The 20417-nt window shown below is 37.7% G+C and overlaps 1 protein-coding gene across 4 annotated transcripts in view; it reads left to right on the top strand.

Annotated features, from left to right (window-relative positions):
- DNAJC13 (DnaJ heat shock protein family (Hsp40) member C13) overlaps positions 1-20417 on the top strand; it is a 127970-nt gene that overhangs the window by 85290 nt on the left and 22263 nt on the right. For all 4 annotated transcript variants that reach the window (XM_027872101.1, XM_027872102.1, XM_027872100.1 and 1 more), the window contains 12 exons: positions 107-291; positions 1063-1137; positions 1888-2007; positions 6245-6424; positions 8280-8447; positions 10506-10619; positions 13320-13436; positions 14360-14537; positions 16707-16798; positions 19412-19511; positions 19753-19827; positions 20008-20120. In XM_027872101.1, the coding sequence (XP_027727902.1) occupies positions 107-291; positions 1063-1137; positions 1888-2007; positions 6245-6424; positions 8280-8447; positions 10506-10619; positions 13320-13436; positions 14360-14537; positions 16707-16798; positions 19412-19511; positions 19753-19827; positions 20008-20120 (1517 nt within the window). The remainder of the gene's footprint in view (positions 1-106; positions 292-1062; positions 1138-1887; positions 2008-6244; positions 6425-8279; positions 8448-10505; positions 10620-13319; positions 13437-14359; positions 14538-16706; positions 16799-19411; positions 19512-19752; positions 19828-20007; positions 20121-20417) is intronic.

Here is a 20417-nt window from a genome sequence, read left to right as displayed (position 1 = left end):
GAGATGTTTAAAGAACTGTTCTTTTAGACATCTATAAATATTCATGGATGCCAGGCCATTTTAAAGCCCCAGTCAAAAGTCTCTTTTTGACTTTTGGTTATTTCAGATTTGCAGCCTTACAAATATGCAGGGTATCCCATGTTGATTCGGACTATCACAATGGAAACTTCAGATGATCTCCTTTTCTCCAAAGAATCACCACTGTTACCTGCTGCCACAGAGCTAGCTTTCCACACTGTCAATTGTTCTGCACTTAATGCAGAAGAACTAAGAAGAGAGAATGGAATAGAGGTAATGATTTTGTGCTTGTCTCTAAAACAGATCCTGACTCTGCATTTGTTTTTCTACAAAAAAGTCATGAAATATTAATGCTATAGACCTCTTAATTTTTGATTAATTTTTCTTTTTACTCGCCCCTGGGTTCTGGATATAATGCCACTCAACTATAAAGCTTTGCAATTTAGAGTTGGAGCAGCTGGGATGTATAATTAGTGAATCTTATTCTTTTGTTTTGTTTTTGATCCATTAAATAAATTGTTAAAGTTGCTCAAAAGAAACTGTTCAAAGTCTTTTGATGAAATTTCTTTAGCAGCAGCCAGTCATTTGATTTCAGTTTAAAAAAGTTTTAAAAGCTAATAAAGTATCAGAGAACTGGTTTGCATTGGATCTCATAAGTCATCTATGTGGCTTATTTAGGATCTTTTGAGAAATGTATATGGATTTTTGGTGAGAGGGAAATTCAGCTAGTAATTAACATCCAGAAAAAAATCATTATCTAGAGCTTATATAATTGCTATGAAAAGCATATCATGATTTAAATTCCCTTTTTGGCTAATTAATCTTTACAGCTTATGGTGTTGCAAAAAAGTGTTTTGCCTCTTTCCTGGAATAGGAAATGCTAAATGGTTCAATAGGAAGGGGGAAAGCTAGTTTGCTATTGACACAGGAAACCAAAATATGAGCCAGTGGATTTTAGCATGAAAAGTTGTTTCATACAGTTTTGTTTGGAATTGGGCTCCCAGCCTGGATCAGATTTTTAACTGTTAATTCATTTCTCTGTAGGTGTTACAAGAAGCATTCAGTCGTTGCGTGGCGGTCTTGAATCGTTCTAGTAAGCCAACTGATATGTCTGTGCAGGTAGGCTAAAAGACGCTTCTTCCAGGCTATTCATTATTCATTCATGTGGATTAGGAGAAAGAGCCTAGCACTAGAAGTTAGAAGACCTGAGCTCTAAGCCTGGTTCTGCATCTTCAAAATGTGGATGGATAATGCTTGTATTCAAAGGGTAGTGTGAGGAAAGCACCTTAAGCTTTATAAAGTACCAAAATGAATTCAGGGCATGGCAAGAAAAGAATGCATGTGCTTATTAATAAGTAATTAACATTGTAGAGCACTTACATGATTTATCACAACATCTTGAAGAATGACATATTTTAGTACTATCTTTTTAGTTGAATGCTGTGTATAGGTAGATTACAGTTAAATATTCAAATCAAAATTCATTCCTTAGCCCATCCTTTCCTCCCCAGGATAAAAAGAACAGAAGGATGAAAGTTTTATCAGATGTATACAGGTGATATCAGTTGATGTGACTTTGTACAAATAAAATTAAAACATTTATAAATGAACACTAACAAAATACAACAATGAAACTTTTAAGATTTTTGCTACATTGATAGCCTGAACTAAGTATTCTAATTTAAAAAAAAAAAAAAAACAAATATATGTAAATGTATGTGACAGGCAACCTAGTAAGGGTTTTCTACATACTAGGTACTATGCATACTTCAAAGCATTAACTAGTATTCTGGAATAATTTTCCTATCTCTTTTTTTCTTTAAATGACTATATACAGGACCAGATCTTTTCTTGTGTTTCTGCTTTCAGGTATGTGGGCATATATGTAAATGTTACAGTGTGGCAGCTCAGTTTGAAGAGTGCCGAGAAAAGATCACTGAGATGCCTGGCATCATCAAGGATCTCTGTCGAGTACTGTATTATGGCAAGGTGAGCTTGTCTTAATACACTTCTTAATTATTTAATTACTTTGGATTATATCTAACCTCAGTGTTTAAATAGGTAGTTCCACAAGTTTTTGGTTGTTTGGTTATTGTTGTTTTAATAAGTAGGCATTTTCTTCATAGAACCTTAGAAATGATCGCTAGGTTCCATTCAAACGCTAGCCCACAAAAGTATATACAATCTCTAAAGTTACTCAAGTTGTGCAAGTAAACCTCCCAAGGCCTAAGAAAGGGGATTATAATAGATAGAAACTGGACAGATTCATCAGGAGTATGTCTGAGATTGCAATGTTCTAAGCAACAAGGGAGTATTGGTCAGTAGGTTACATTGATAGGTACAAGATGTTTGTTAGTTGGCTATTCTTGTCAGGTTCTACTTATGCCTAAAATAATAAACTCTTTGTTGATTTTTAGAAATAGTGCCAGATGATAGTTTGAGCTATTATTTGTTTGTTTGTGAGAACTGACAAGGAAATAAAATTAAAATTAACTCAGTAGTCAGAGCCAAGATAGCAGATGGGGTAGCCACCCAGCTGAACTCTCCCAACATTCCCCTCCAAACAACTTGCCTCAAATCAAGTTTTGGAGTGGAAGAGCCAACAAAAGACTGTGGTGAGACATTTTTCTGACCTAAGAAAATTAAAGAAGTTGGCAGGAGACATCTAGGAGGCCTGTCTGGAGCCCACACACGTGGTAGCAGCAGCAGCAGCTTTGGGAATTCTCAGCCCAGAAATTGTAAATGGGTTGGACACCTGGTAAGAAAGAAGTTACGGGGGACCCTTTGTTGGCACTGGGTGCCACTGGTAGTGAATGGTGCCCATTCATAGTTCTAGGTCACAGTTCTAGGGCAGAGAGGAATGCTGGAGTCGGTCACAAGGGAGCAGGGGCTTTAGTTGTAGTTCCAGGGCAAAGAGAGCCACTAGTGCTTGCGGCTGCAGGGGACCACAGGCCCTTTCTGAGTAAAGACCAGACAGAGTACAGACCAAGAGAGCAGTGACCATACCTTTCCCAGGGTCATACCACCTTGGAAGCACCAAAAACTTACATACTACACCACCACCACCACCACCACTACCCCCAGAACTAGTTCTAAAAACAGCATGAAAAAGCCCAAAGCTTGGGGCAGGGCCTCCGCACTCCCAAGTGAACAGAGCCCAACTTTAACATAAAATTCAAAGTTAAGATATAGGCTGGAAAAATGAGCAAACAACAACAAAAGTAATTTAACCATAAAAAAATTACTACAGTGACAGGTAAGACCAAGACAAACTCAGAAGAAGACCGCAATGTGAAAATAGCTGCCAAAAAAGCCTGAAAGCATTTTTGCTAATTGGAGGAGTTAAAGAAAGATAGGAGTAGTAGAGGAAAAATTGGGAAAATAAATGAGGGAGCTACAAGAAAATTAATGAAAAGAGAATTTAACAGCTTGGTAAAAGAGGCACAAAAATCTACTGAAGGGAAGAACTTAAAAAGTAGAATTGTCCAGATTTTTTAAAAAGATACAAAATCTCACTGAAGAAAATAATTACATAAAAATTAGAACTGGACACCTGAAAGCTAATTACTCCATGAGACATCAAGAAACAATAAGACAAAGTCAGAAGAATGGGGGAAAAATGCAAGAAAATGTGAAGTATGTCATTAGAGAAACAAATGACCTGGAAAATAGATCAAGGAGAAATAATTTAAGAATTACTGGAATATCCAGAAGCCATGCTCAAAGAAAGAGATGTCATATTTTAAGAAATTCTAAAGGAAAATTGCCTTGTTATCTTAGATTCAGAGATTAAAATAAAAATTGAAAGAATACACTGGTCACCAGAAATATAGATAAATTCCAGAGTTCTTGGGTCAGGCAGCCAGGAAAGAACAATCCAGATGTTGTGGAGCCACAGTCAGGATCACCCAAGATTTAGTAGCTTCCATGTTAAGAAGCAGAGAGCTTGGAATATGATATTCCAGAAAGTAAAAGACATAGAATTAGAACCAAGAATCAGCTATCCAGCAAAACTGAATATAATCCTTCAGGGGGAAAAATGGTTGTTTAATGGAATAGGGAACTTCGAGCATTCCTGGTGAAAAGACCAGAGCTGAAGAGAAAATCTGACATTCAAATAGAAAACTCAAGAGAAGCATAAAAAGGTAAACGTGAAGGAGTAATCGTAAGGGATTCAATAAAATTAAGTTGTTTACATTCCTGCATGGGAAGATAATACATATAACTCCTGAAGACTCTATCATTATTTTATTTGGGAGGAGGAGGAGGAAGCAGTTGTGGTTAAGTGACTTGCCCAGAGTCACACAGCTAGTAAATGTTATGTGTCTGAGGCCGGATTTGAACTCAGGTCCTCCTGAATGCAGGGCCGGTGCTCTATCCACTGTGCCACTTAACTGCCCCCAATAATATATTTTTTACAAGAGACACACTTGAAATAGAAAGACACACACAGAGTTAAAATAAAAGGCCGGAGCAGAATCTAATATGCTTCAGTTGATGTAAGAAAGGCTGGGTAACAATCTTGATCTCACATGGAGCAAAAGCAAAAATAGACCTAATTAAAAGAAATAATTAGGAAAACCATATTTTGTTAAAAGATACCATAGACAAATGAAGTAAAATTAAAAATGTTTACAAGTTTCTGTGATAAAGGCCTCATTTCTCAAATATATGCTGAGTATAGAACTGAGTCAAATTTACAAAATAAAAGCCCTTCCCCAATTGATAAATGGTCAGTCAAAGGATATAAATGGCCAGTTTTCAGAAGAAGAAATCAAAGCTATCTATAGTCATGAAAAAGTGCTCTAAATTACTATTGATTAAAGAAATGTAAATTAAAACGACTCTGTAGTACCACCTCACACTTATTGGAAATGACAAATGCTGGGGGGATGGGGGAAAAATAGGTACACTAATGAACTGGTGGTAGAGTTTTGAACTTGTCCAAACCATTCTGGAGAAAAATTTGGAAGTCTTCTCATAGGGCTATAAAATTGTGCATACCCTTTGACCCAGCAATATCACTTCTCATTCTGTACCCTAAAGAGATAAAGGAGAAAGGAAAAGAATCTATAAGTACAAAAGTATTTGTAACAGCTCTTTTTTTTTGTGGTGGCAAAAAGAATTGGCAATAGAGGGGGTGCTCATCAGTTGGGAAATAGCTGAACAAGTTAGGGCATATGGTGGAGTACTACTGTGCTATAAGAAATGATGAGGTGGATGGTTTCAGAAAAATAGGGCAAGACCTATGTGAACTAATGCAAAGGGAAGTGAGAAGAAGCAGGAGATCATTGTGCACAGTAGCAGTAATATTATAAGGATGACCAACTGTGAAAGACTTGGCTGCTCTGATCAATACAATATCCAATACAATTCCAAGGGACTCATAATGAAAAAAGACAACTGATGAACTCTGAGTGCAAATTGAAGTACAATTTTCTCTCTTTAGTTTTCTTGCTTTTAAAAAAATGGCTGATATGGAAATAAATGTTACATGATTTCACATGTGTAATTGATATCATATTGCTTGCCTTCTCAGTAGGTGTAGAAGGGGGTAGGAGGGGGGAAAAGAATTTGGAACTCAGATTTTATAAAGAAAAGAATGCTCAAAAGTCAGTAATAAATTTTTTTAGGGAATTAACTCAGTTTCTATGAACTTGATGTTTAAAGCTAGGTCATAAGCTGGGATCTGGGTGTAGTAGAACTTGGTTTCTGCTATAGCCAGGATATTTGTCTGCAAACTTTGTAACTTGTGTCCATGCTTCAGAGAAAATAAAAACTTTTTATCCCAAGAACTTAGAGACTTAAGCAGAACATGAGTTGGACTCAGTAGCTCTCTCATGTTGTGTGGAGTACTTATGTGTAGGTTTTAACCCAGTGAAGCCTTACAATCTCTTAAGGCACCCTTTGTACCAGCTTAACTAAGTGTGACACTTGGCTTTCAAGCATAAGCGCACAGGCAGTAAGAGGAAAGCTATCCTGTTAAGGCCATTCTCCCTGTAGAAGTTGCTGAGTCTTTGCTGATACTAAAGTCAAGGGAACTTGCCTTTGTTCCTCTAGTCACCTCTGTGTCAGGCATCAATGGGAATAGAATTCAAATCAGAAAGAAAGTGAGAAACATAATAGTCTCTGAGTCTAATAGAACTAGAATCAATTCTAAGAAACCATCTGGTTCCTAGGAATTTCAGCTTTCTCATTATTAATTTCTTTGTCCTTGATCTTTCAGAGTATCCCACGAGTGGCATCTCTTGGAGTAGAATGTGTCAGTTCATTTGCAGTGGATTTCTGGTTACAGACCCACTTATTTCAAGCAGGAATTTTGTGGCATTTGCTTGGATATCTGTTTAATTATGATTATACTCTAGAAGAGAGTGGCATTCAGAAAAATGAAGAGACAAATCAGCAGGTAATTTATCACGCTCATTGGAATATTGAATTTGTACTTTAACCACTACAGTAAAACTCTGGAAAACTTAGAGGATTGGTCATTTTATATAGCTATGTTTTCTGAGCAATTCCCCTTTCCAGAACCAAAAACTTTTGTTAAGTATTTTTGGTAGAATACATTTTAGGAAGATTTTAGGCACTTTTTTTACATTCAATAATTCTTTATTTTCTTTTCATTTTTTTCAATGAATAAAAATCAGCTTTTCTCTCCTCATTCCCACGTTTTAAAAAAAGGAAAAACAAAACCCTCATAACAAATATGCCTAGTAAAGGAAAGCAAATTCCCACATTGACAGTTTCCCAAAATATATATCTCATTCTGTATCTCGAGTTCTTTAGCTGGAGGTAGGTAACATGTTTCATCTTTGGTCATCTGGATTTGTGGTTGATCTCTGGGCTGATCAGTGATCTCAAGTCTTTCAAATTGTTTGACTTTCTAGTGTTTTTGTTATTATGCAACTCCTCCTGGTTGTTTTCACTCTGCCTCATTTCCTACAAGTCTTCTCAGATAACAAATACTTTTTAATTGATGTGGCCTGATGAGAGCAGAGTACAGAGATACCATCATCTCCTTATTCCTATGAGCTTGGTTCCAATAAACATGGACATAAGGCATCCAAAAATACTAATTCAATCTATGGATGGATTAAGGGAGGTACAGCTCATAGGAATAAGGAGATGATGGTATCTCTGTACTCTGCTCTCATCAGGCCACATCAATTAAAAAGTATTTGTTATCTGAGAAGACTTGTAGGAAATGAGGCAGAGTGCAGAGATACCATCATCTCCTTATTCCTATGAGCTGTACCTCCCTTAATCCATCCATAGATTGAATTAGTATTTTTGGATGCCTTATGTCCATGTTTATTGGAACCAAGCTCATAGTCCACTAAAACCCTCAGACTTTTTTCAGACAAGCTACTATTAGACCATACCTCCGCCACCTCCTTCTTGTGAAAGGATACTGCGTTTGTGTAAGAAACTATATTTGTATCCCTATTAAATGTTGAGTGTTTTCAGATTTTTAATTTTTTGTTAACTTTACTTTTCAGATCCACCTTTTATCTTCTCCATTCTTCCCACCCACCCCACCCACCCCACCCCCATTGAGAAAGCAAGAAAAGCAAAACCCTGTTACAAACACATACAGTAAAGCAAAACAAATTCCCACACTGGCCACATCCAAAGAAATGTCAGTTTCCACTCTGAATTTGTCACCTTTGTAACTGGGAGGGGGCAGTCTGTTTCATCTAGAGTTAAAAGTATGTTTTCTTGATTTAGGATCATTGTTGTAAAGATAAACTACTGTACCTGTGATATAATAATACAGTGACACTTTTCAAGACCTATTGACAGGTGTGAAACTATTTCCTCTATAGCAAATGTCACTGGGATGTATCTGTATTTTAGATGTCTCCCTTGTTGGTATCACTTTCATCTTTCTTCCCATTGCTTTCAAGATATTTATAGCCAATCCTATATCCCAACATGTGATTTGTTAGTTCTAATTTTCTTCAGTCATGGAAAATGGAATAACCAAGCTTATTAAAATTATATATAAAGGAAAAGCAAATCGGTCACATGAAAACAAAAGTTTCATTTATAAGCAGAGCACCTAAGCTTTAGTGCATGCACTTTGACAGTTTTGGATTGCTCAGTTGCTTTTAACTGAGGGCTTGAATCTGAGTCTTCTGTTTTAAGGCTGTCTCTTCCGCCATTGTGCCAAATGTCCTCATATACACACACACTCACATACTTGATTGGTGTACAGTGTGAATGTGCATATAAGTATATCAACTCTCTTTTCACAACAGGAAGTAGCCAATAGTCTTGCCAAGCTAAGCCTTCTCGCTCTCAGTCGCCTTGGTGGGTATCTGCCTGATGAACAATCTACTCCAGAAAATCCAACAATAAGGAAAAGTTTGGCTGGTTTATTAACACCATATGTTGCTAGAAAACTTGCCGTAATTGGCCCTGCTGAGGTATGTAAGTCTTGGATTATTCATGAGTCCAATATCTTATAATAATGAGTCCGTATTAAAATAATTTTAGAGAATTAGTCTGGGTATCAACCAGATCACTTGAGATGTGGCAAAAGAACAGAACTACACTGATTTGCTTTAGGAAACATGGAAGAGTAACATGGTAGATATTTTTGTTGGCTGGTGATCTCAGTTGATACTCCATGGTGTTGAGGAAGCCAGGGATGCATCTCCACTCCCTGTTGGGGCTAGTGACTGTAACGTTTCATAGCTGTAGGCTGTTCCCTTGCCTTACTCAGTTAAAAATCACAAGGCTTTTGGTAAGTGTGTTTTGGGGGCAGGGAAGAGAAAGAGAAAGGTCTACCTTCTCTCTCTTCCATACCCCCCCCCCCAAAAAAAAAATCCTATACTGTAGTATAGTGGAAAATGCACAAGAATCAAAAAAGATGGGTCCTAGTCGTAGAGTAGAAGGAGTATGTTTTGATTGTAGTAATACTCTTGGACTCAGGAGACATGAGAAATTTTCTAGCTCTCATTTAATTATTAAATAATTTTTGGCAAACGACTTAATCTCACTTTGCTTCAATTTGCTTGTCTATGAAATGGGGATAAAACTTGCCCTGGCTACCTCATGGGTTAATTGTGAGAAAATATTTGTAAACCTTTAAAAGCACTTTTCATGGAAAAATTTGGATCCACTGCAACTATAGATAATTGTAATAACATATTAGCAGAGCAAAATAGTTATTTTTCAATATATTTTTAATAATTGCTTTTATTGCAAACAATTTGCATCCAGTACTTTAAAAGAAAACTATTTTGCCAGTTACATTAAACTGCAAATTTATGAAGGTAAACTTGAATTATTAGCCACATTACATTGGGCAAATCACTTACCTCTTTGGGGATACTTTTCACTTTTGGATGAAAATAAATGGCCTCTGAAGTTTCTTCCATTTCTCAAGACTCTGTGATTATTCTGTCAGCTTTCTTTAAAAAGTAAGTGCACCTGATTTGATTATAAGGGTGCATAGGCTAGGGCTAGGAACCCAGTGTGTGATTTCACTCAGCTGAGGAGCTTAGGGATGAAGAGTCCTGCCAGTGAAGGGCAGCACCTTCTCTGTCACTTAAAGAGCTGTCTGGGGCCACTGGGACCTTAAGAGATGCAGACCTTATGGCAAGATGTGGACCTGAGCCTTCCTGGCTCTGAATCCAGTTCTTCAGAAAATACTTTTTGTTTTTTAACTCAAATTAAAAAAAAAAAAACTTAAACAATGATGATGTTCACTTTTAATTGTTTCTTCTAATCTAAAGTGACCTTTTTAATGCTGTTTGGACAAAATGTATAATATTCAGTTTGTAGCTTGCATTTGCTTTTCTTCCATTTTTGTGGCATCCCCCATGCCTTGCTTACAGAGAGACAGTGTGCTGTCCTGGATTGAATACTGTTTTTAGTCTTAAAATTCTGGGTTTGCATCTGGCTCTGTGATCTTGGCAGGTCATTTCACCTTTCTAGATCTGTTTTCTCACCTCTAAAATAAAGTTAACAGCACCTAACTCACACACCCATTACAAATTAGTTAGTATGTCACCAGTAATATTATTGTAGAAAGTATTCACATTCAGATTGCTATTTAACAACATTTTAAACACCTTTATATAAACGGAAATATTTGCCTTCATTTCTCTGGGTTTAATTTGAGAGATGGGGTATACTTCTCAAATAGTTGTTATATTCAGTATTCTGTATATCTAAAGTGGTGGACAAGTAGAACTGTTTATTTTCTCTTAAGGTCAGATGGTAAGGTTAGATGGCATGTCCAGATAAAATGAGAGTAAATAACAAGAGCCAAATATTGGAATCTATAATTTTCTACTTGTATATTTTTCCAGATAAGACATCTTTTAGCCTTAAATCAGAGCTTGGCTTTGACTGGCCTGGATCCATGGTTTTATTATCTTAGATGGCTTTGAGACCTGGGTTCTGTGATAAATGAAGAGGTATGTTTGTTTCTTTAAAAATTGTATTTTAAAAAGTGAATTATTTTTGTTTCCTAGATTCTGAAGATGCTTAATAGCAACACAGAGAGTCCCTATTTAATTTGGAATAATTCAACAAGAGCAGAACTACTTGAGTTTCTGGAATCTCAACAGGAAAGCATGATTAAAAAAGTATGTTATCTTTTATAAAATCATTGGCAAAATGTCCGTTTTGGAAGGAACAATCCATAATGACCTGTTGTCAATAGTATAAATCAGCTACTTCAGTGATTCCTTCAATTCTGGTAGGATTATTCTTAACTCCAATTAGACTTCCAGAGGGAACACAGAGATGAGAATCTTGCTGCTACTTGGCATATGCCCCTTTTAAGGAGAATTTTCCTCTCAGTGGTAACCAAAGTTTACTTTACTTTTTAACTTTTCATGCTACTTAGTTTTGTTATACTCCATATTCAGTCATATGTACAGTTTTCAGTTTCCTTTCCCAGCAAACCAAAATTGTTTCTTGATGGTGAAAACTAAAGTTTAGTTTCTCTTCATGCGCTCCCCTCCATTGGGAAAACCATTGCTTCAACGATTTCTCATTTCATCAGTATGGTCTCCACTAATGGCTAGCATGAACATTCTGAGCCTTAGTAAATGCTCTTTGTAGGTTGCTATGGCCAACTGTCAGGTGATAATCAACCCCTGATCCCTCTAGAGCCTGATCTTCAGACAACTTTATCAGGCTTTTACCTTTTGGTGGGACAGCTGGAGCTGATAGTTGGCTGGCATAGCCAGAGTCATCTGCATACTTCAGTGAAGCTTCAGAGTACAACTGTGATAGATGATAGAAGAAAGAAAATTACCAAATCTGGAAATATGTAAAAACTGGGCAATAAGAGAGAGGAGAAACAACCAAAGGCACTTGTCATTTCTTATGATAAGCTATGAAATAGGGTATATCCAGTGTTTTACTGTTTTAAGTACTTTCTCAAGTTCAACTTAAATACTGTTGTTACAGTTTAATTTTATTCTTCATGCCCTATTGCTTGTCCTTTTACCTCAGTGAAAATTGAAATGGCAATTATTTATTTTATCTTTCTTCATCAGAATTAATGAGCCTACATTTAATCCTTTCATATTTTTTCCTTATTATACTCTGTTCAGATATGTTGAACAGAATAACAGGAATATAATACAGGCAGTCTCTACCTAACCTAAATGCTTTACCTACAAATAGCACCTTGGAATAACCAGTGGCATTAGGAACTCCTCCAATCATCCACTTCAAATTTCTCACCTCCCTTCCCATCCCTTCCCTGGTTATTTTCCTCAACTCACTTCAACTCAAAATGTGTACTGAGGAGATAAAGCTGTCCCTGCCTTCACAGATCCTACTTTCTCTGAGGGTTACAATATACACGTATGAGTAAGGACTAGATAATTTGAGAAGGGATAAAGCACTGACATTAAGAGGATCAGGAAATCCTTCGTGGCCAAGGTGGCGCTTGAGCCAAACCTTGAAGAAACCATGCAAATAAGGCTTCTCAGAGATGGTGGTGAGGACAAGTATATTTGAAACATGGGAAGTGACTCATGGAATATTTAGTTCCAAGAACAAATAATAGAACATTTTGACAGGAACATAGAGTTGGTGAAGCAGAATAATGTGAAATAAGTCGGGCAAGGTGGGAGCGAGGCTCACTGAGGAATGTGTATTTTAGCCTGGCATCAGGAGGGAGCTACTGAACGTTTTTCATCAATAAAGTGGCACAGTCATTGCCTTAGGAAGATTATTTTGGCAACTGTATGGAAGTTGAGTTGGAAATGTGAAGGCCTAGAAGCAGGGAGGCAATTTGGTTGTGAGTGCCTAAACTAGAGTAGTGGCCAGGTGAGTGAAGAGAAGAGGATGAATGTGAGAGATGTTGTGGAAGAATCAGCAGGCTTGGCAACTGAGGCCATCTGGTGAGGGAGGGAGAGTTGTAGAAAGTTATAAGAGTCAAGGCTAACTGTAAATTTGAGCCTGGGTGACTGGGAGGGGCGTGGTGTAATCAATAGCAAAAGGGAGATGTAGGGAAAGGTTCAGTTTCGGGAATGTAGAGAGTGAGATATCAATGGGGCATCCAGGTGGATGTTGTTCAGCAGGCATGTGGTGATGTGTGACTGTAGTTCAGGAGAAAATTAAGTTACATACCTCAGTTTGGGAATTATCTGTATAATGGGATGATTGGAACTACCAAAAAAAGAAAAGAGACCAAAGAGGTCCTAAGACTGCTTTCACCTGGCCCCACCAAATTCCTATGGAATTTTTTCTGTGTTCATTTTTCTGTGTTGAATCACATTCTTCCTGGAGAGAAGCAAAGATAAATTATCTACTTAATTAGAATTTCTCAACTAGTAGGGTGTGGTCTTTGACAGCAGGACCAGTGGTAGTAAACATCCCTTGGCTACATCTCTTTTCTTTAAACCCGAGTTGACTGCTATTGACCTGATCCTATCTACTTGTACCACCAAGAGCCACTATCAAGGCTTTTTATCGCGTGGCTTCATCTTAGCTTCTATGGCCATAGCATTCTATGAATTAACAGACTTAACAGCTTGAATGTAGTTTTCTTTTGAACCTACCTTCAGTCCTTTGGTGTGTAAAGGCCTCCCATATTATATCTATATGTAGAATAAATACTACAGAGTTTAAGTGGAAAAAAAGCATGTGGGTAGGGACAGAGTGAGCTTTCAGACAGTCCCAGTGTATCACAAATTATTATTGTAGAATAAAAGCACCTTTTGAACAAGTTCTTTAGTGTTCTCATTTCAACTGATTGGAAGTCAGACTGAAAATATAGACCATGCATGTGTGATCATAACTAAAAAGCATTTTACTTTTCAAAGGGTGATTGTGACAAAACTTACGGATCAGAATTTGTCTACAGTGATCATGCCAAAGAACTAATTGTGGGAGAAATTTTTGTCAGGGTATACAATGAAATCCCTACTTTCCAACTAGAGGTAAGTTTTCTGTAAGAAGAACTATACTTGAATTCCGTTTAATGTCAGAACATTTATTATAGAATCAGTTTGTTTCGATAAGCAGACATAATCTAAACAGTAAAATCACAGTACATTGCCACAGATCTTGCACTCATTCCTATTCCTATAGCACCAATATGTTGTGGGAGATGGGGGTAGGGAGATAGGGTGACAGAGATTGGAGATACATACATACATACACCCACACGTAGATATACATACATGTGTGTATTTATTTGTTTATTTCTTTGCCAAATTCTCTAGTCTACATGATAGTGAGAAAGCTAGGTAAGGCCCACAAAGAGGATAATATTCTTTCCTTTGTTTTGTGTATAGTATCTCTATGTAGTGTATACACATAGGTAAACATAGCCTCACCAAATGGCTCCATTTGGGAGTGCAAGTGGAGCAGGAGGCTTACAATGACCCTGGTGTTTGTCCAACCCTTAGACCACACCCTGGCTTACACAACTTGTCTGATCGGGCATCTTCCTAGCTAGCAGGCAAGTTACCCATCAGTGATTTTCTTTTTTCATTTAGCAGTTTGTAAGGCCAACTCAAGAAGAGATTTCCCCAAAATTGATGAGGTGGTAGAATGAATATAGAATTACCATTTAGGTGTCTAATCTCTGAAGAGGCCTAAGAAATATTTTTCTTTCCTCCATACTTGGAAACATACTCTTTTTTTGGGGGGCGGGGGGTGGCCAAGAATTGAGGTTTTGTTATATATGTCATTAGAAAAAAAAACAAATAATTTTACAATACAAGATATATAAATTATGAAGAACATTTAAATGCCTGTTATATGGTAATAACCATTTGCCCTGTTTTGAAATATTACATACTTTTTAATTTTAATGTAAAGTGTACCTAATTTTGTAATGTTTAATTTTTTGATTTAGCTTCCAAAAGCATTTGCTGCAAGTCTTTTGGATTACATAGGCTCCCAAGCCCAGTACCTCCACACTTTCATGGCTCTCACCCACACTGCAAAAGTGGAGTCAGAGCAACATGGAGATCGGTTACCAAGAGTTGAAATGGCTTTGGAGGCTCTGAGAAATGTCATAAAACACAACCCAGGTATGTAGATGTATTTAGTAATTAATAAATGCTTCTACAGCTCTAAAAAGCCAGTCTCTGACTATATGGACTCTATAGATTTACCACAGAAAAAAGAAAATGGAGGCATTTACCTCATGACTTGATTACATGTACAGAGTGAGTGGTAAAGTGATGGAGTTCCTAATGCCACTAGGATCTAGAGTAGATCCCCTCCTTGAGAGTTGGGGGAGTCTGTATCATTCTGAAATTTATGCTGCATTGTAAGGAACAGTAAAATGAATTAAAGTGGTTACAACAAATCAAATTGAGAACATAAAAAGGTATATCAGATAAAATAGCTGCTGAAGGTAATAATACTTTGTATTATTTGCAATTTGCGAGTTCCTTAAGGACAGAAGCTACCTTATTCATTTTTATATCCCTAACAGTGTCTCGCACAGAATAGGTCCTGGGGGTATTTGTTGAATAAGTGACCTTGCAAGCTCTATGGCTGAAAACTCTAGAAAGATTTTTATTCCCTATATTGCTTTAAAAGGAGACTCATATTACTCCAGAACAGGAGTGGCAAACTGTGACCTGTGAGCCGAACATGACCCACTGTCTGTGTATAGGCTGTGAGCTAATAATGTCTTTTACATTTTGTAACATGTGAAGAAAAAAAAAGTATAGGTGGAGGGCCAGATTGGACACACGGGCCAAAGTTTTGCCAACACTTGCCCTACAACAGAACAATCTTGACTGGCAGGTCAGTAATGTAAATAGCTTTAAAAGCTTTTTTCTCCCAGCCCTGAGATGGATTTGGCGCCCAGTGTCATATGTAAAGACTTAAATTACACAGATTTAGTTCAACGTCATTAAAGTTTATACGCACCCACAAACAAAGGAAGATACCAGGGTAGGAGTTAGTATAAGGAGTCCATTCCAGGTATAGGAGTAAGCATGAGCTAGAGGGCAGCAAGGGGACATCTTGGCTAGAACTTGAGAGTTTGGAAAAGAAATCGCTTGTAATAACTCTAACAAGGTAAACTGGAACTAGATCTAAGGGCCATGAGGGCACAAGTATTCACTTATGGAGAGCTACTAAAGGTTTAAACGAAAGAATAACATAGGGGTACGTTTGGAAGATTCCATATGTGTTGATCAGAACCAGTAATTGCAGAGAGGGTGAATGAGACAGGAAGACCACACCAGTGAAATCACAGGTCTAGATCAAAGCCTTGTCAATTTAAAAATAGCTTTATTATAGTCTGTCTTAAAGCCTAGCACAGGGCCTTTAAGAGGGCCCTTTACAGATAAGAAAAATGAAAACCAAAGGTGTAAGATGAGTGAGTAGTCTTAAACCTCAGAACATGTAAGTTCCACAATTGGCAATTGTGTGGCAAAACAGAAAGGAATCATTAGGTTGTAAACTTATAAATTCAGTGGCCTGCTATATATAACTTACGATAGCAATTTCATAGGATATAAAACATACTACTACTTAGTTATTCAAAGAATTATGGAATGCTTACTCTGTATAGCTTTTGTTGCTATACATTAGTTATTATGATACCTTTTCTACTTATGTTCTAAAGATTACTAATGTCCAAAGTAATGTCTGAATCTCTCAAAACACTGGAGTTTAATTCAGATCCAAACGGAAGTCTCTTAGGGCTGCCAAGAAGAAAGGCCACTTAATAATAGATAGGGGAAGACCTAGAACCCATACCTTGAATTTTGAACTAAATTTGAACTAAATCATAGATTAAGAGCTGAAAGGGACTTAAAAGACCAGTGTGGTCTAACTCCCTCATTTTACCCTTGAGAAATCCAGACCCAGGGATTCTTAGTGGCTTGCTCATGGCCAGTCTTTGGCATAAGTGCCAGAGGTGGTATTTGAAGGAATGTCCTGTGACAGAGCCAATGTGAATCAAGGTTTCATTTGGCAGACAGCTACCTTGTTTCTAAGAGAGATGGAAAAGAGAAGCAAAAGCTCAGAAAACCAATCATCACCAGTAGATTAAATTTTTCTCTTAAGCTTAAGCATTTTGTCTATGGCCAGAAGTATGTTTCATTTAGTTTATATCACAGTTAAGATAGTACTTAAGAAACTTAAAATTGTAGGACACAGCAGTGTGCTTTTTTAAAAGCAGTCTTTAATTCAGGGAATGCCTTCAGGTGTGAATAAAAATATTCTTTTTTCTACAGGCTCAGAGTGTGAATGTGTTGGTCATTTTAAATTGATTTTTTCTCTTCTCCGTGTCCATGGAGCTGGTCAAGTGCAGCAGTTGGCTTTGGAGGTAACATCTTTCCCAGTTAATGCTGTGTGGGGTTGCTTCACATACAAATTATTTATCCCAAGTATCCATCTTCCATCATTTTTCTTTTAACTTACAGGGTAAAATTTCAGTTGAAAACTTAAGTTCATACCAAAATGGTAGGGTCCTATAAAAAGGTGGCGGTGGTGGTGGTGGTTGTTTTAAAAAAATAAAAACCCTATGTTCTGCTGCTTCATTCTGGAAGATATAACATGATTGAATGGCAAAATCACTACCTTTGAAGTCAGGACATGAGTTCACATTTTGCTTCTTTCACTTGGCTGTCTCTGTGACCTTAGGCATGTCATTTAACTTCTCTGGGCCTTAGTATTGTTGTTCAGTTGTTTCAGTCGTGTCTGACTTTTCATGACCCCATTTGGGGTTTTCTTGGTAAAGATACTGGAGTGGTTTGCCATTTCCTCTCCAGCTCATTTTACAGATGAAGAACTGAGGCAAACAAGGTGAAATGACTTGCCCAGGGTCATACAGCTAGAGTGTGTCTGGGGCCGGATTTTAACTCGACTTTTCCAGCTTCCAGGCCCAGCCGTCTCTTAGTGTCTGTGGGGCCTTAGTGTCCTCACCTCTAAAATGAGGGGCTTGGGAAAAGCAAACAAGATGGCTGCCTGGACAAAAGACAGACAGCTTAGTTCCTAGATACTTATTCTAGGAAAAGAGTTTTCACCAGACTGAATAGTGATCCAGAAATCCAATGAAAAATGACAAGTGACTTTTCCCAGAGGCCAGCCAGAAGCCCTGAGAAAACAGGAGAGGGCTTCAGAAAAGGAGCTACAGTACAGGTTTGCCTCCGTGGGCAGCCAGGGATGTGGGTGGCCGGTATGGCTTTGCATTGAGCCAGGCAGCAAAGGTCAAGGATACTGGATATGGGGGCCTTGGCAGCTATGTCTCATAATTGTGGTAAGAGGAGAAGAAAACGACAATGGGTGAAGGTGTGGGGAATGAGTATCCCATAAGCCCCACCTTTACCTGAAATGGATGGATTAAGAAGAATTGAATGAGCATGCATGCACACACGTTTAGTGTGGAAATACCTCAAACTCAACAGGGAAAAATCAGGGATAGGGAGAAGGAGAGGTTGGGCAGGAGTATAATTGCCAGTCCTGATTCTGAAGAAGGAAAGAAAAGGGGAAGAAAAGCATCAATCTCAGGGACCCTGGGGGGGGCCTTAGGGATAGTTGGACACTGTCTGAACCAAAGGGGTACATGAAGGCCGTGGGCTATTACTGTACCATAAGAGACTACCAAGGGGTGACCTCAGAGAATCGTGGGATGTTTACAGTGAGGACAACCTGGAGAGCAGTTTTTACCAGGACAGCAGTATCAGAAAGGAAAATAGCTTGGAAAGACTTGGGCTCTCTGGGCAGTTCAAAGAAGTTCAGGTGAAGCCTCTTACCCACCTTCTGGTAGAGTAGACAGGTGATGGCTATGAGAAGCAGGAAGAGACTTGCATTCTTAGATTTATTTGGTCATTGAGTTGATTTGTTTTGATTGACTTATTGTTTTTTTGAGAGTTTTTCTCCTTTCTTTTAAAAGTATCATGTATTTATTTACACCCTTTTTTCTTCCCTAAAAGCTAATAGTATGAAGTGAAGATTAGTGATTTCTCTGTTCTCTTGGTGTAGAAATGCACCATTTCATGTTTAAGTACTATACACACACACACACACACACACACACACACATTTATTTATCTTTATTTATTTTTTTTAATGAAGATGAGGAAACAGGGGAGTGGGGAGAGGAGTTAAAGGTTTGGACTCTGGCTACTGAAGTCCCTTCTTCCACCTCTGCTAGGATCTTAGTCCTAAGATGTAACATGTTTCCCCTACTTAGGTCTTAAACTCCTAGATACAGAATCAGCTTTGCAGTTGGTGCTGCAAAAGAGGCCATGTAGACCAAACCCATCTTTTTTCAGAAGAGGAAATAGGCCCTCGGAGGCTGTGTGACCTTCTCAGAGTTGCCTGAGTAGCAAACATGTCAGGATTTGAACCTAGTTCCTCTGACCCCAGAGTCAATGCTCTTATTAGTCTGTGATTGTTTGAACTACATTGTTTTTTGTTTCAGGCTGTAAAGGACAAGCACCTAGCAATATTTTCATTTTCATTAGGTAAAGTTTATTATAGCTCTGCATCACTTAACAGGATGATACTGATTCTTTGTTTTGTGCCTTAAAATGCAGCAGTTTTAGTACTGTTAGCATACTGGCAACAAATTATTTCAGATATATCAGTGTATTTGGAGGACATTTTCATCTTTACTAACTCTTAATTATGACTTAGAAACAAAATGCACTCTACTTTGGTATACGCTACAAATACATATTTGATGGTATATTAAATATTCACAAATACTGTGACTTTGTTACATATAATGAATAAATGAAAATCTTCTCTAAAAGTTAAATGCTTGTTACGTAAGCTCCACTTTCCCTGTTTTATTACTATATTTACTTGACCTTATTTCGGCCCCAAATTTTCTTCCCCAAACCAAAATGGGTGGCATATTAAAGTATTCTGTTGAAAACTGTAGTTCTTTATAATTTTTTCATAACATACTGAGTCTTTGATTCATTTTCAGGTTGTGAACATAGTGACATCTAATCAAGAGTGTGTCAACAATATTGCAGAATCAGTAGTGTTGTCCAATTTACTGGCCCTTCTGCATTCACTGCCATCAAGTGCGTATAGTCATTTATTAATTCTTTTAAATCAAAGTATAGCCAGCTTTCATTTATTTGTACCAACAGTGGGGAAAACATGTTGCAAGTAATTTGAAAAGTTGTTTATCCCTGTCCTTCCATTGACCCCCAGATAAATTCTCAGGGATCTGCTGGATCACCTAGTTGTAAGATTTCCAGAGTATTATAATAACCAACTCTCCATTCTTTGTAACTAGTCATTCTTGATTCTTCTCTGCAGGCCGCCAGCTTGTTCTTGAAACTCTCTATGCGCTGACTTCAAGTACAAAAATAATCAAAGAGGCAATGGCCAAAGGTAGTAGGAATCATTCAGTTCCTTATTACTGTCTGCTCCCAAGGAAAAGCTTGTTTGAAGCCCCTTTGAATAATGTGCACATGTACTTAGCGCTTATCATAAGTGAGGGGCAGAAGCTGCCCTGTTATTGACACAGAGAGGTTGCTAATTCTGATAGCTGGACTCATTTTTCCTCAACAGGAGCTCTCATTTATTTGCTGGACATGTTCTGCAATTCAACCCACCCACAAGTCCGAGCCCAGACAGCCGAGCTTTTTGCCAAAATGACAGCAGATAAGTTGATAGGGCCAAAGGTAAGCCCCTTAATCGGCCAAAATCTTGTGAGATGACTGAAAAGTTAAGTTTTTCCTAAAGTTAATAAAAGTGGGAAGGGACATGAAAACAACTTGATAAGGGAACTGTGATAAACTAAACCTGAAATGATCCATTTGTAGTAAGTAGTGGTTTTAAGCAAATTATAATTAGAGGAACTTTCCTTCTACTCAAAATGTTTCCCCAAACTAAAGATGGTTTCAGACATGTCTAAATATAGGGAAGGGTGGCTTTGAAATATGGTCACACACTGTCCTCCCATTTCCACAGAAGTAAAA

Source organism: Vombatus ursinus, unplaced genomic scaffold (assembly GCF_900497805.2).
Source record: "Vombatus ursinus unplaced genomic scaffold, bare-nosed wombat genome assembly UNPS02014799.1, whole genome shotgun sequence".
Taxonomy (NCBI): domain Eukaryota; kingdom Metazoa; phylum Chordata; class Mammalia; order Diprotodontia; family Vombatidae; genus Vombatus; species Vombatus ursinus.
Note: the sequence above shows the minus strand (reverse complement) of the source record. Positions and strands in the feature narration are given on the sequence as shown.